This window comes from Polypterus senegalus, chromosome 2 (assembly GCF_016835505.1).
Source record: "Polypterus senegalus isolate Bchr_013 chromosome 2, ASM1683550v1, whole genome shotgun sequence".
NCBI classification, from domain to species: domain Eukaryota; kingdom Metazoa; phylum Chordata; class Cladistia; order Polypteriformes; family Polypteridae; genus Polypterus; species Polypterus senegalus.
In genome coordinates this window covers 10,716,823-10,731,822 of record NC_053155.1, presented here as the reverse complement: position 1 = coordinate 10,731,822, position 15,000 = coordinate 10,716,823, and the positions used below count along the sequence as shown (strand labels likewise).

The following is a 15,000-nucleotide window of genomic DNA, read 5'->3' as shown; positions in this document are numbered from 1 at the left end:
ATGGCAGTACATGTTGGGTGGTGCCATCCAGCAAGCCAGTGCCTGGTGTGTAGGATTTGTGGGCCTCATGTGGACAAAGCCCCCCTTGTGGTGGTCTCTAGCTGCCAAGAATTTGGTAAAGTGTCTGGCCGATGCCATCCTTTGTAGAAGAAAAAGCCTGGTACTGGTGGTGTGGTGCGGGGACGTACTGATTGGACAGTTAAGACCTGACCAGCCCACCCAGAAAGCTTACATGCCACCAAAGAGCCGGTGGCTGGCATCTTTTGAACAACCATACTGGAAGGATTGTAAGGGACCCCCATTCATGACTTGCACCCGCCATTCTCTCCCCCCTCCTGCAGAAGTTCAGGTGGGCTTCACTTGTGTATTTAAACTTCATTTCATTTCATTTCAAGGAGTCTTCAAACAACAAGTGGTGGTTTTGTGTCACCGTCTCTGAATGACTGTGGTGGCCTAAAGGTGGCAACTGACGTCACTGTCACATATCTGGTTACATCAAATCCCTTTGTTTGGCGTTTTGTTTTGTTACTCGTAGCCGTGTCAGGTGGCACCTTTAAGGACTTTCTTAGTCTGCGTTTGGCGAGTTTGTAAAGGGGGCTTTGCTTTCAGTCGGGGCTTCTCAACTCGCACAGCTGGCGTGATTTGTAGGCCACTTGAACTGGGGGGGGGTATGGGGGTGTGTTTCTGTTCTGTTCTTTACGTGCCCTCTAATGCTACCCACTGTCTACTGCAAACCTCATTTTATTATTTTAAAGTTGTGTCGATTTACAGCTGAGCCAGTGGAGGCCATTTGTACTTCTGGCCGTTGGCCCTTCTGATGATCAACACGTTTAAGTAGTGGAGGAGCTGATCGGCTGCCATTACGACGCCTTTCTCCAATCCGCCACACGCCAGCAAATGACGACGGGCTTACCCTGCGATGTCACAGGTTGGTCCGGGATTTGCCATGAAGTCTCCTGTCTGGTGTTTGGGGACTCAGCTGCCCACCGTTTCCAAAGTGCTGCTGCCAGTCTGGGTGACTGGCATGATAACAGCTGAGCTCGGCAGGTCAAAGGGTCTGCATGTCCCCCTCAATAAAAGGCCACCGACACTCGGATATCAGTGTGTGCAACTCGGCCTCCGTTACAATGACCTGCACACTTGTGGACCACCTACAGAGAAATGGCGGGACCCTGATGGAGGAGCCGCGTGTTGTACATGTGCAGTGTATCAATGTGTGTGTGCGTTTGCTTTCTATCTATCTGTTATATAGTGCCTTTCATGTCTGTCTGTCTATTATATGGCGCCTTTCATATCTCGTGTCTGTCTGTCTGTCTATCATATAGTGCCTTTCATCTGTCTATCTATCATATAGTGCCTTTCATCTATCTATCTATTATATAGTGCCTTTCATCTATCTATATCTATCTATCTATCTATTTATTATATAGTGCCTTTCACTCTATCTATTTATCTGTTATATAGTGCCTTTCATGTCTGTCTGTCTGTCTGTCTGTCTGTCTATCTATTATATGGCACCTTTCATGTCTGTCTGTCTATTATATGGCGCCTTTCATCTATCTATCTATCTATTATATAGTGCCTTTCATGTCTGTCTGTCTGTCTATCTATTATATGGCACCTTTCATGTCTGTCTGTCATATAGTGCCTTTCATCTATCTATCTATCTATTATATAGTGCCTTTCATCTATCTATCTATCTATTTATTATATAGTGCCTTTCACTCTATCTATTTATCTGTTATATAGTGCCTTTCATGTCTGTCTGTCTGTCTGTCTATCTATTATATGGCACCTTTCATGTCTGTCTGTCTATTATATGGCGCCTTTCATATCTCCTGTCTGTCTGTCTATTATATGGCACCTTTCATATCTATCTATCATATAGTGCCTTTCATCTATCTATCTATCTATCTATTATATAGTGCCTTTCACTCTATCTATTTATCTGTTATATAGTGCCTTTCATGTCTGTCTGTCTGTCTGTCTATCTATTATATGGCACCTTTCATGTCTGTCTGTCTATTATATGGCGCCTTTCATATCTCCTGTCTGTCTGTCTATTATATGGCACCTTTCATATCTATCTATCATATAGTGCCTTTCATCTATCTATCTATCATATAGTGCCTTTCATCTATCTATCTATTATATAGTGCCTTTCATCTATCTATCTATTATATAGTGCCTTTCATCTATCTATATCTATCTATCTATCTATTTATTATATAGTGCCTTTCACTCTATCTATTTATCTGTTATATAGTGCCTTTTGATGTCTGTCTGTCTGTCTATCTATTATATGGCACCTTTCATGTCTGTCTGTCTATTATATGGCGCCTTTCATATCTCTATCTGTCTGTCTATCTATTATATGGCACCTTTCATATCTATCTATCATATAGTGCCTTTCACTCTATCTATTTATCTGTTATATAGTGCCTTTCATGTCTGTCTGTCTGTCTGTCTGTCTATCTATTATATGGCACCTTTCATGTCTGTCTATCTATTATATGGCACCTTTCATATCTATCTATCTATCTATTGTATAGTGCCTTTCATATCTATCTGGTGCCTTTCAAACGGCATGCAGACGGTGACGATGAGGGCAGCAGTGCCAACCTCTACGCCACCCTTTTGGTTTTTAGGTTTAGGGTGGGTTGGTTGGTTGGTTTATTTCCCTGCTCTGTTATTTCTTGTTTGTTCAAAGACCCTCTCAGTTTTGTAGTTTCCGTCGGTGTTTGGGGCTTTTTAAGTGGAGGAGGACTGGGAGTTTTGGAGCCGTCTGCACAGCCCCTGCTGCGGTCGGCGTCACTTTGTCACTTGACTCGTGGTTTCCTATGCAAATCTGTGGTTTCCTCGGTGCGTTTTGCTGCGGAGCTCTCGGCCACCCAGGGTTTTTTTTTGGTTTCTAGTTTTGTTTCCTCTTCTCTTAAAGATGACTAAGCAGCCTTACTGTAAATGGAGGGCACAGCTTTGAGGTCACCTGGCCACGTGGCACTGAGGTCAGAGAGGTCAACACACAACATGACAAGAGAGACCACCCAAACAAAGGTGGGCAGCTGCACCGACAGTAAAAGCGCAGTTAGAGTAAATTCCCCTTGCACTGAAGGAGAAGTGCCATGTATGTGTGTGGACCTTCCATGCCAGCCTGAAGCCCCCATACTTACTGTGTATGTTTTGAAGGTTGTGTCACATAAATGTGCGGACCCTCCATGCCAGCCTGAAGCCCTCATCTTTTTTCCTGATTCTGTTTGCATATGTTGAAGATGAAATGCCAGATAAACATGTGGACCCTCCATGCCAGCCTTTTTTAGGCTCATCCTCCGTTTGTTTCAAACCTGAGTGAATAAACAGCTTGTGCAGGGTGACTGGCAGGCAGTGGCACAAGAAGCTGGCACAAGCTTTATATTTTATGTGGCATTTTGTGATCCCAGGAGATGTATGTGTATGCCAGGACCTGAAATGGGCCACCCACCGGACCCAGCCTGTTAACGGCACGTGCCACTCTCTACACATGCTGGGCACTCCGCTGAAGGCTTTCCCCATGCGTGTGCCCCCCCAATCGGCTCCAGTCGCTTTGTGCACCTGCAGTTTTAGAGCAGCGGCTTTGACCCACGTCATTTGTTAACTCGTTTTAATCCCGGCGATTTTCGGCATCTGTAAATGCCGGTGGCAGGCAGGCGGGCAGGCGGGCGCCTTATCGTCTGCTGCTAATCCCGCTATCTCTTCTTATCCCTTTATTATCTGCTGCTGCTCACTGCTCCTGATTAGCTGCCGCCTGGCCTTCTGAACGCCTTTGTCTCACTGCCTTTCTTTTTATGACTGACGTGTGTGCTGTGCGTCTACCAACTGATGCCACCATCCGTGCCCATCATTTGGGGGTGAAATAAATCATTTACATGTTAGTCTTTGGTGCATGTGCTTCTGTGTATCCTGTTATTATATAGTGCCTTTCTGGTCTGTTATAATTAGGAGGGCCGAACAGAGAGAGGGTGCCAGCTGGGTACCTGTTTAAACTTGATAGGGCACTGGGCACCCGTCCCACTGCCCCTCGCTGCTGTGTGTTAAATGGAAGGAGGGTTGGGGATCCCTCCCATATTCTGTAATCCGTCCCTCGTTGTCATAGAATGGGGGGTGGGCTGATGTGGGCAGGGTCAGATGTCAGGCCCCGCCCCCTTGTTTTAGTACACAGTGTCCAGTTGTGAGCAGGCTGTAGAAGGCAGGCTTCATGTTAGATGTTTCTTTATTGTTAGCGGTTTGCTACTAATGAAGTTTTTGATTTGTTCGGTGCCCTACCTTGGAAGATAAATGCTGCCAATCACCCCCCAATTTCTGTACCCCAGTGCACCAATGGCATACATTGGCAGAACTGTAGCATCAAGAATTCCGTGCGGTTTTTGAGTGCAAGTTAAGGTTAGGGGTTTGCGTGAATGTTAAATGGTAAAACTCCACACATTTGGCTACACCCACCCTCCCTCCTGTGGCCCCGCCCCATCCCACCTCCAGGAAACTCTCCCGTTGTTCCTCTTGTGAGGTGGGCATATGGGCGGGGTTTGTACACATCATCCCTCTGTGGGTGTGGTTTACTGTCTGAATAGAGAACTGCACAGTGCTGATGTTTTGATCCAAGTCATGCCAAACACATTCCCAGCTAAAAGCCTTAGAGTGGATTGTTAAACACAGGAGGATAAACAAGGAAAACGGAACTCTGACCAGCAGTCACATCCTGCTAAGCCTTGCCAGCTGCTGTGCCAATGCACCTCAGTGCCAGGAATAATTCATCTGAAAGCTCTTGGACTCGGTATGCAGAGTGTGTGCCCTTTTACAGTGAAACTGGATTGATTAGAATAGCATTGATCAAAGTTCATTTATTTACTTTTCAAGGAGCAAATGGTGGTTCTACGCCATGACGCCCGCGTCTGAATATGAGATTAACTGCCTGCGTCTGCCTGTAACTCTTCAATTGGGTCGCACACCGCAAAATCTTTCAGATCAGATACCCAGAGATTTCAACGCTCTAAGAAGAGGCCTGTCAGTCATTCTGACTGCTGAAGACTCCACCCTGTTTAGGAGGCGGCCTTTGTGTCTATTAAATGGGCCAAGACTCCGCCCCTGTCATTGTTAAAGGAAGTGACCTATGTCTATCAGATGGGACAAGACTCCGCCTCTATCTTAGGATCCTGTCATTCTGACAGCTCAAGACTCCACCCCTTTAGGAGGCAGCCTGTGTATCAGATGGGCCAAAACTCTGCCTCCTGTTGGAGGAGGCCTGTCTGTCATTCTGACCGCTCAAGACTCCGCCTCCTGTAGGAGGAGGCCTGTCATTCTGACAGCTCAAGACTCCACCCCTTTAGGAGGCAGCCTGTCTATCAAATGAGTCAAGACTCCGCCTCCTGTAGGAGGAGGCCTGTCATTCTGACTGCTGAAGACTCTGCCTCCTGTAGGAGGAGGCCTGTCATTCTGACCGCTCAAGATTCCACCCCGTTTACGAGGAGGCTTGTCAGTTTTACCACCCATCAATCTTACTGCGCCCCTTTCTGTCAGATTGACTGCCTCAGACTCCGCCCTCTCTAGAAGGCCTGTCTGTCAATCTTACTGCTCAAGACTCCTCCCCCTTTAGCACAAGGCCTGTCTGCTGAAGTGTCCGCCCCTTATTGGAGGAGGGCCTATCAGTCTCACTGCCCAAGACTCCACCCTTTCTCGATGTCCCCCTTGACCAGGGTGTCTGTCAGCCACTCTTTATGCTTATCAGTTCCAGTACATCGGGTGCAAGGCAGGAGCAAACACTGGGTGGGATGCCAGTTGGCTTTTCTTTCAAACTTGGCGACAGAGTGGCACACTTATAGTGCAGCTGCTTCACCACTTTGTGGAGCTGGGTTCATTACTGTGAGGGTAGAGGTGGCACGTTTTCCTTTGTGTTTTAATTCATAATGCCACCAGTATGGAGTGCCATCTCTCCTTTTTTGGTCATTTGTCATCCATTGACTTTGTAAATTGCTATTAATGCCAGGCTGGTCAAGATGCTATGTTTGCTGGTAATGGTAGGTTATCATCCACTCTTAATGCTGAGGTGAGAGTGGCACTTTGATTGCCACAGCCAAGTTTCACAGTGGGTGAGTGCCAAGGAGATGCTGTTGGCGCTGCTCTTTATCCCCAACTCTGGAGCTCTCTCCTAGAGTCCCACTGGATTGAGAGGTGAGGTTGTGACCCCATGGAAAGTGCAGTGCCAGCGGCTGCTATGTGCCCGCGTCTCGACGTTTCGCCGGTGCAGCTCGGATTAGCTGATAAAGGCGTTTCTGCTGAGCGAGGCGCACATTTCTGTGTGAGGGGGCAGGTGGTGGCACGTGGCATGGCAAGCCTTTGTTTTCTTTGTTTGTTTTGTTTTTCTTTTTGCCCTACAGAAGATAAAAAGGCTGCATTGTGCCCTTGGAGCTTTGGCGGGCAAAGGCGGGCATGTGAGCTGCAGCTTTGTTTTCTTTTTCTTTCCATACAGTTTCTCTTGACAGTGGAGAGCTGGGCCCTTTGTGGCACCTCTCAGAAGTTCAAGTGGTGCGGGTGCCCACCACGTGTCACCCAAACGTATGACCCTGTACACTCGGAACTGTTTTATTTATATAGCGCCTTTCAGGTCCAGCGTACCTTAAAATGAAAGTAAAGGCTTTTCAATAGCATTTAATAGATCGAGTGAAAGGCACTATATAATAGATCGAGTGAAAGGCACTATAAGATAGATAGACAGATTTGAAAGGCACTCTATGATAGAGTGAAAGGCACTATATAATAGACAGATTTGAAAGGCACTATATGATGGATAGATATGACAGGCACTATATAACAGATAGATAGATATAGTGCCTTTCAGGTCAAAAACCCCTTTGCTTGAAAGATGTCATTTGTCCAATGCAATCCGGCAAGAAGTCTTTAATGTATATAGCGCCTTTCAGGTTCCGTCTACTTGACGATGAAAGACCACCTCTGCGAATACAGTCTAGCTGTTATAATTTCATTTATATAACACATTTCAGACGAAAAGTAACTAAAAATGAAAGACCGCCATACTGAATGCAAGTTGGCCAGCGGAACTGAATTTATATAGCGCCTTTCAGTTCACGGGTACCTACCCTAAAATGAAAAGCGGCCGATGTTCAATAGCATTCAGTTTCTTTTTAGCCCTTTCAGACAATATTTGCTCAGTGCCAGCTGATTGGTTGAATTTGGTTTATATTGCGCCTTTTCATTCCAAACTGCTTGGCAATGGAAGACATTGTGCCCATTAATGTTAAGTTATATAGCGCCTTTCAGGTTAAAAATCCTTTTGCTTGAAAGACGCCATTTTTCCAGTGCAATCAGCAAGAGTTATTTAATGTATATAGTGCCTCTCAGGTGCCACATACTTCACAATAAAAGACCACCTCTGCGAGTGTAGTCCAGCTGTTAGAATTTCATTTATATAGCGCCTTTCAGTTCCAGAGTACCTTAACATGAAAGACAGTATTTGCTCTGTGCCAGCTGATTGGTTGAATTTAATTTCTATAGCGCCTTTCACTTCCAAAAGTGCTTTAAACAGGGAAAAGAAATGTCCCCTCGTAGAAGCTTGCTAATCTTATTTAATTTATACAACGCCATTCAGGCCCACAGTATTCTAAACTGAAAGACCCCATTTGCTCAACTGCAAGGTGGTCAGTGTAATGTACAGTACGTGTATAGCGCCTTTCAGTTTCAATGTACTGTAGAATGAAAGACCCCATTTACCGAGTGTAAGCTGGCTTGTGGCTTTTCATCCGTATAGCGCCTTTCAGAGTACCTTTATAATAGAGGATAGCATATACTGGGGTGCAGGCCGCCCAGCGTAATGTTTGTGTATAGCGCCTTTCAGTTTCACAGTACTCTATACTGAAAGACACCATTTGCTCAAGTGCAAGGTGCCCAGCATAATGTACAGTACGTGTATAGCGCCTTTCAGTTTTCTGTGTTCTCTAAAATGAAAGACCCCTTTTACCTGGCCTGTTGCTTTTTGTTCATATATAGCGCCTTTCATCTCCAGAGTAACTAATAATAGGGGATACCATTTGCTGGAGTGCAGGATGGCCAGTGTAATGTTCGTATATAGCGCCTTTCAGTTCCACAGTACCCACGGGGTGGCTGCCCCCAGTGCTTTCAGCATCTTGGGGTGGGGTCCAAGCGGGCAGTGCTGCACGTCGCCAGGCATGAAAGGGTCCCACCTTCAGGCCCAATGTCATGAACGGCCCGAATTTGCGTCTGGGTGCCTTCTGTTTGATTGTCTTGTAACCTGTGGGTGCACCAGAAGGGGGCGCCAGTCTCTGAGTGTATCCTGTGTTTGTGTGTAGGGTTGGAATTCAAAGTGATGAACAAGGCAGGGTGAGGCCTCATCTTGGAAGATTGGGGGTGACTTTGGGCAGGAGGGTGTGTGCCACATGGGACGGGCAGAATTACCCAAGAATCTCCAGAGTCGAGGAGACCTTACCATGAAAGGTGATGTCACAGAGCGCCAGCGCCATCCCATTATCCGATTTATTTATACAATTACCGTGTATAGCAAGACATGGTGCCACCCAGTCTCATAATGGCAGATGGTGAAACATGGCACCTTTCATCCATTAGCTCACTTTGTAACGTGGCAGATTCGGGTACGGGCCAAACACAAGCAGCTGGCACAGGCCGGGGCGTTTTCTCACACCACTAGGCATGAAAAGGAAACCCATAAACCTGAGGAGTGCATTTAAACTGGTTTAAACTGGTTCTGCCATATTCTGTATGCTATATAGCGCCCTTGCTAGAGTTTGTGTCAGCGAACAGAAAGACGAGATTAAATCCCACCAGACTGACTGCCGGCACCCTGGGGAGGTGGCGTATAGCTAATGCCACTTTCTGGCACCCTGCACCAGTGGTCTCTTCTGACATTTGCTGCCATGAAAGGCAGTTCAGAAAATACGATGAAGACAAGTGTGATCTTCTGGCGGGTCAGGCTACCCTCTGTGCTCGCCCACTGGTACCCACTCTGGCACTACCCCTCACACTTTGCTTTGTATTTTTCACTATTGTTGAACTGAGGTGCCCACACAGGTTGTTGTTATTCGTTGCATTCTAAGTAAGTTAGCGCCACCGTTGTGGTCATTGACTAACATTTCTTACCCATGGGTTGTTTTGGTCGTAGCAGAGTCCTGCTGTGCCACCCACTGAAGTGATGTGCTCCACCGTACCCGTGTAGGTGCCAGTTACCTTCCAGCGAGCGCTAACTTCGAGAGCCCTTCTGTCTGATTGCCATCCTGTTTGTAAGCTGGTATCCTTTTATTCTTTTCTAGGTGCCCACCGACGGAGCAGTAGGCCTGCTGGCTGAGCCCCAGGTTGCCATGTTCTGTGGCAAACTCAACATGCATATTAATGTGCAGACGGGCAAGTGGGAGTCGGACCCTAGTGGCACCAAGAGCTGCATTGGCACCAAAGAAGGCATCTTACAGTACTGCCAAGAGGTAAGTGTGGGTTTAAGTATCATAACGCTAGTTAGCTGTAAATGGCATTGTGCCCAACTGTCTTCGGCTGTGCCTACGGTGCGATGGACTGTTTAGTCATTTCTGATTGGTAGGGCTTGCCCACCTGCTTCAGCCAGTTTGGTGCCCGCTCACAAGTAGGTGGTGCTGACTATATTTCTTGCTTGATGAATAAATAAATACCATAACTGTACCACTGCAGATCGGGTAATTTGGGCACTGCAGTGGCATAATTAGTCCTCTTTAAAATAATCAAGAAGATAAGAAGTGACCATGAAGGGGCATCCGCAGGGGGCAGTGATGAAGGGAGGTCATCTGGGAGTTTGTTGATGCTACAGAAACCTACGGTTACCTAAAATAAGAATTGCTTGGCACTGCCAGCTTTTCAGGCTGTTGTGGGCATCTAACTCGGCATGAAGGTTTAGCATATTGGGGCATCAAATATACCGAAGGAGGGAGGAGTAAAGTGAAAGCATCCTGTCATTTCTCTCTTGGGCAACTGGCCAAATGGTGACAGCTTAGCTGATGCTGTGTCATGTCACATAGCTTGGCACAAACGACCCACCCACCCCTTTATTTTAAATATAGCGCATTTCAATCGTAGACGTGCCCTCCAGATGGAGAGAACTTGGAGCCTGAGCATCCTGTGGCGAGTTAGGGTGAGATTAAACCCGCAGCCAAGTCTGGTGCCACGCTGGTCATTCAATTGAGGGTCAGAGGGAGGGAAGAAGTGAAGGGAAGAGCTGATCAATAAAACAAACTCCCCCTTAGTGGGCATCCAGGGGAAGACGTGCAGGATGTGACAGTGAAGGGTGCCCACTTGGGGGCATATGGAGCAAAAGCTAGCAAAGGTGGGTGGCAATTATGGCGAGTGTGATGACGAGGCACAGAACTGCTGTGAAGTGACACTCGTGTCACCTCTATGAATACGGTGCCAGGTGTGCCCGCCAGAGACGCAGTCTTGCCTGAGTACACGGGTGCAGTTAGTTTTTATTTAATTATTTTTTAAATATTTGATCCCAGTGCCTCTCACCTGTCCCTGTCTGTGCTTCTGTACGCTATATAGCGCCTTTCATGTCTACCAGTCCATCTCTTCTCTTTAACATCTCTCTATTTTAATTTAGTCCTCCTCTGTCTACTAGTCTGTTATATAGCGCCTTTCATTTGTCTACCAGTCACTCCTACGTCTCTCGATGACTCGGCACCCTTCCATGTGTTACTGTTGTGTAGTGCCCCCTCCTTTAGTTTATATAGCGCCTTTCATGTCTACCCGTCTCTCCCTTAAAGTTCATTTCCTATTTATCTGTGTTATATAGCGCCTTTCATATCTTTACACGTCTGTTTGTTACGTTGTACACTTCACAGGTGTGTGTCTGGTACATAGCGTGTCCCCCTCAGTTTTTATGCGTTGTCCTTTCCAGCTGTTATATAGCGCCTTTCACGCCTGCCTGTCTATCGCGTAGCACTGATTCACTGTCTGTCAGTCCGTCACCTACCTACTGTCTGTGACATCTCTCCGTTACCGTGTATGTCACACGTCCGCTTTATATAGCGCCTTTCGCCTCTAGTGCCTTCCATCTATTTGTTACGTATCACACACGTCTGCTCTACGTGTCTCTCATACTGCCCACCAGTCCATTTTTCTGTAGTGTCATTTTCCATGTGCGATATAGCGCCTTTCACGTTTGTGTGTCTGTTGTATATAGTGCCTCACATCTGTTTATTTTACGCAGTGCACTTCACGTGTCTGCGCCTTTCTACAGCTCTCTATTAGGCAGAGCCTTTCGTGTGTTTCTATTGCGATGTGTCTTTTTCATTTGTGGCACAGACGTGAAAGGCGCTATATATCTGTTATGTAGTCACGATTCCATCTGTCATATAGCGCCTTTCGTGTTGAGCTTTTTACATCTGTGGTTCGTTTCACATTTGTGTCTGTTATATCGTGCCTTTCACATTTGTCTTTTTTTTTTCTATCATATACAAGAGTAGTGCCCTTGACGTCTGTCTGTCTGTCTGCCAGCTATATAGCGCCTTCACACATGTCTGCCATTCTGTGACGTTTCACTTCTGTCTGTCCTATATGAAGGACAGGAGCGTCACTTTGCCAGTCTTCTATTGGACCTTCCCTCCCAATCAGTCTTATTATATAGCGCCTTTCCACCTGTCATACATACTGTAATGTAAAAACAGTCCGTCAGTTTCTTTAGGCTACCTAGTGGTACGTCTGCTACTACTTTATAGCGCCTTTCACCGCAGGCCTCATTGCAGCTCAGTGACCCGAGGGTTCCGTTTGTGTGCCTGCAGCCCACTTGATGACCACCCCCTGGAGCTCTAGGCTTCTGTCTGGTTGGAAAGGCGCCAGTGCCACCTGGCAGAACTGGCATCGCCCCCTGCCTCCACTTGGTCAGCCTGCCTTTTGTGTGTAACTTTACTCACCAGGTCACTTTGTTAGCATTACAGACTCGGTGGGCACCAGACTGGGCACACGTTGGCATTTCCTACTAACTGGTATCGTCTTTGACAGGTCTACCCTGAACTGCAGATCACTAATGTAGTGGAGGCCAACCAGCCTGCCACCATCCTGAACTGGTGCAAGAAAGGGCGCAAAAACTGCCGCAGCCACCCACATATCGTGGTGCCCTACCGCTGCCTGGGTAAGTCTCAGCCAATGGGTAAACAGTGATGCCATGTCCGAGGCGGGTGTATATGGTGATGATTTTTGGCTGCCCACCTGTAACTCTACTTTTCTCTCTCTCTCTCTCTGTGCAGTTGGTGAATTTGTCAGCGATGCCCTCCTGGTTCCTGACAAGTGCAAGTTCCTCCACCAGGAGCGCATGGACATGTGTGAGAGCCACCTGCACTGGCACACGGTGGCCAAAGAGGTGAGTGCTGATATCATCTAATGGGCATCGGTGGGCTGGTTTTGACAGTTTGCTGGCATTGCCAGTCTCCTTATTTACTGTGCTGTATGTTTCTCTCCTGCCCAGTCCTGTGGCGACCGCTCAATGAACCTGCACGACTATGGCATGCTGCTGCCCTGTGGCATCGACCGTTTCCGTGGTGTGGAATTTGTCTGCTGCCCATCTGATGCCAGCCAGTTGGACTCAACGGAGTTAGAAGAAGACGACTCGGATGTGTGGTGGGGCGGTGCGGACGCCGACTATGTGGAGGGCGGGTATGACGAATTTCTAAAGTGCTGTGCCCCCCTCCCACCTTAATGTATGCCCACCACCCTTTTAATGAAATCTCCTGTGAATGACTCTGTCGAGAGCAGCACTCCTTGTGCCCAGTGATTGGCACCTTGTCTCCATATGATCATCCCGCCATGCTGGGGCTGCTTTCTTTTTCATCAATTTCTATGTTGGCATCACATACGACTGGCATGCAGTCATTGAACCCCCGTGCTCACCATCTCTGTTCCTCCCGTCTTCTCTCAGGGAGCCCCGTGAGGTGCAAGTAGAAGATACTGAGGATCTGCAGCCCGCCATGGGTGAGGATGATGAAGATGATGAGGATGAGGTTGACGAGGAGCCCGAAGGAGAGGCCAGCGAGCGCACCACTAGCGTGGCCATGACCACCACGACTACCACCACCACTGAGTCCGTTGAGGAGGTTGTCCGAGGTAAGCCGCCACTGTGTGCCACTCCTTTGTGGACTGGAGGAAATGCAGCTTGGCATCTAAGACTTGAATTTGCCCTCATGGTGCCAGTCACAGGGCACCAATTTGAATGGACCTGTTTTGACCACCACACCCCTACAGGTGTGGTATGAGCTTCATGCCAGCCCCGCTGTAAACCGCAGCCCCCTAATGGTGGGGGTGTGACAGGTCGAGTTGACTTTAGCCTGCTGCGCTGTGGGCCACCCACCAGCAGAGGGCAGCTAAAAGGCGTTATTGAGGGCTGCGGTTTAAATATGTGATGTGCCACAGTGTGCACCATGCAAGGCGCTATATGAGGCCAACACCAGGACTCGAGTCTTTGGGTAGAAGTCAGTGCATAAAACACACTGCAGATGGAGGGGCCTTTCTGGGCCGTGATTAGGATGCGGTGTCGAGGGAGGGGGGCTGCATGAAGTAAAGATTATTGGCTAGGTGGTCTGCCGGACCCGCTGAAGTGGACTTTCACCCGCAGGATGTTTAGGACGGACATCTGGCTTTGACGTGCATTGGGTGGTTCAGTCGCCGTGTCATCTTGAGCGGGGGCCGCCTGGCTAGCTACTGGGGGAGGGGGGGGCAAATCGTCAGAAAGGCGCTATATCAAGTCAGGCTTGTGTCTTCGGTTACCCTGAGGGCCTGTCTGAAGGAAGCATTTGTCAGGCGGGCACTGTGTGTGTGTGTGAGATATCTAGGGATGTCCAACCAGCGGGAAGTGTACAAGTCTGTTTTACAGACAGACATGAGCCCATTTAGGTTTTACAGAGGGGGACTTAAAAGGCACTATATAGAGGACAAAGGCCCTATAGCACAGAGCGGAAAGGTGCTGTGATATGAGCGATGAAGGGCGCTGTTTGAAAATAAATGAATGCACTCTGTCATAGAGAAGAAAGGTGCTATATAACAAAGGCATGTAGTATTAAAAAATAAGGATGTGAAAGGCGCTATAAATGCACAGATGGAGAAGAAATTAGATTAAAAGGTGAAAGGCACTATATAATGAATATGTACTGTATTTATTCATTACATATGAACCAGTGAGGCAGGTACTTGTTCTGCATATCTTAGAGTCTAACATTTGCGCCATCTGACCAAGCGCTCCATCCCTGGACCTTGTCTTGGTTAAGAGTTTCACATCGGACCTCGACCCCATTCTTCATCTGTCAGAGGTGTCCTCCTCTTTGTATGTTTAGGAATCTGACCCCATCCCATCCCCGTCATGTCATAGAGGTCCTTGTCCTTATATGGGTAAGTCTTACGTTTGGCCCTAGACTTATACGGTTAAGAGTCTGACTTCAGACTCCACCCCATCCCTCTTCTCCCAGTGGTGTCCTTGCCTTATATGGTTGAGTCTGACATCTGACTCCACCCACAAGACTCCGCCCCATCCCTAGTCTCCCAGTGGTGTCCCTGTCTTATATGGTTGAGTCTGACATCAGACTCCGCCCCATCCCTTGTCTCCTAGTGATTTCCTTGCCTTATATGGTTGAGTCTGACATCTGACTCCACCCACATCAGACCCCGCCCCATCCCTTGTCTCCCAGTGGTTTCCTTGCCTTATATGGTTGAGTCTGACATCTGACTCCACCCACAAGACTCCGCCCCATCCCTCGTCTCCCAGTGGTGTCCTTACTTTGTATGCTTAAGAGTCGTGACGGTTGACCCCATCGGTGAGGCAGGTCCTTGTCCTATGTAGGTGAGATGCCCTGCCCCATCCCTCCACTGTCACAGAGGACCTCTGCCCGCTGTCCCCCCAGCGATGCCCTATTGTTTTGTTTTTTTTTTGAAGGTGAAGTTCAAGTGCAGCTTACAGGTCTGAGGTACACGGGTCTCGTC

At 47.8% G+C, this 15,000-nt stretch overlaps 1 protein-coding gene across 3 annotated transcripts in view; it reads left to right on the top strand.

Moving 5' to 3' along the window:
• Window positions 1-15,000, top strand: part of LOC120522557 (amyloid-beta A4 protein-like) — a 97,294-nt gene that overhangs the window by 45,217 nt on the left and 37,077 nt on the right. For all 3 annotated transcript variants that reach the window (XM_039743444.1, XM_039743442.1, XM_039743441.1), the window contains exons 2-6: window positions 9,327-9,494; window positions 12,037-12,166; window positions 12,282-12,394; window positions 12,500-12,687; window positions 12,950-13,134. In XM_039743444.1, the coding sequence (XP_039599378.1) occupies window positions 9,327-9,494; window positions 12,037-12,166; window positions 12,282-12,394; window positions 12,500-12,687; window positions 12,950-13,134 (784 nt within the window). The remainder of the gene's footprint in view (window positions 1-9,326; window positions 9,495-12,036; window positions 12,167-12,281; window positions 12,395-12,499; window positions 12,688-12,949; window positions 13,135-15,000) is intronic.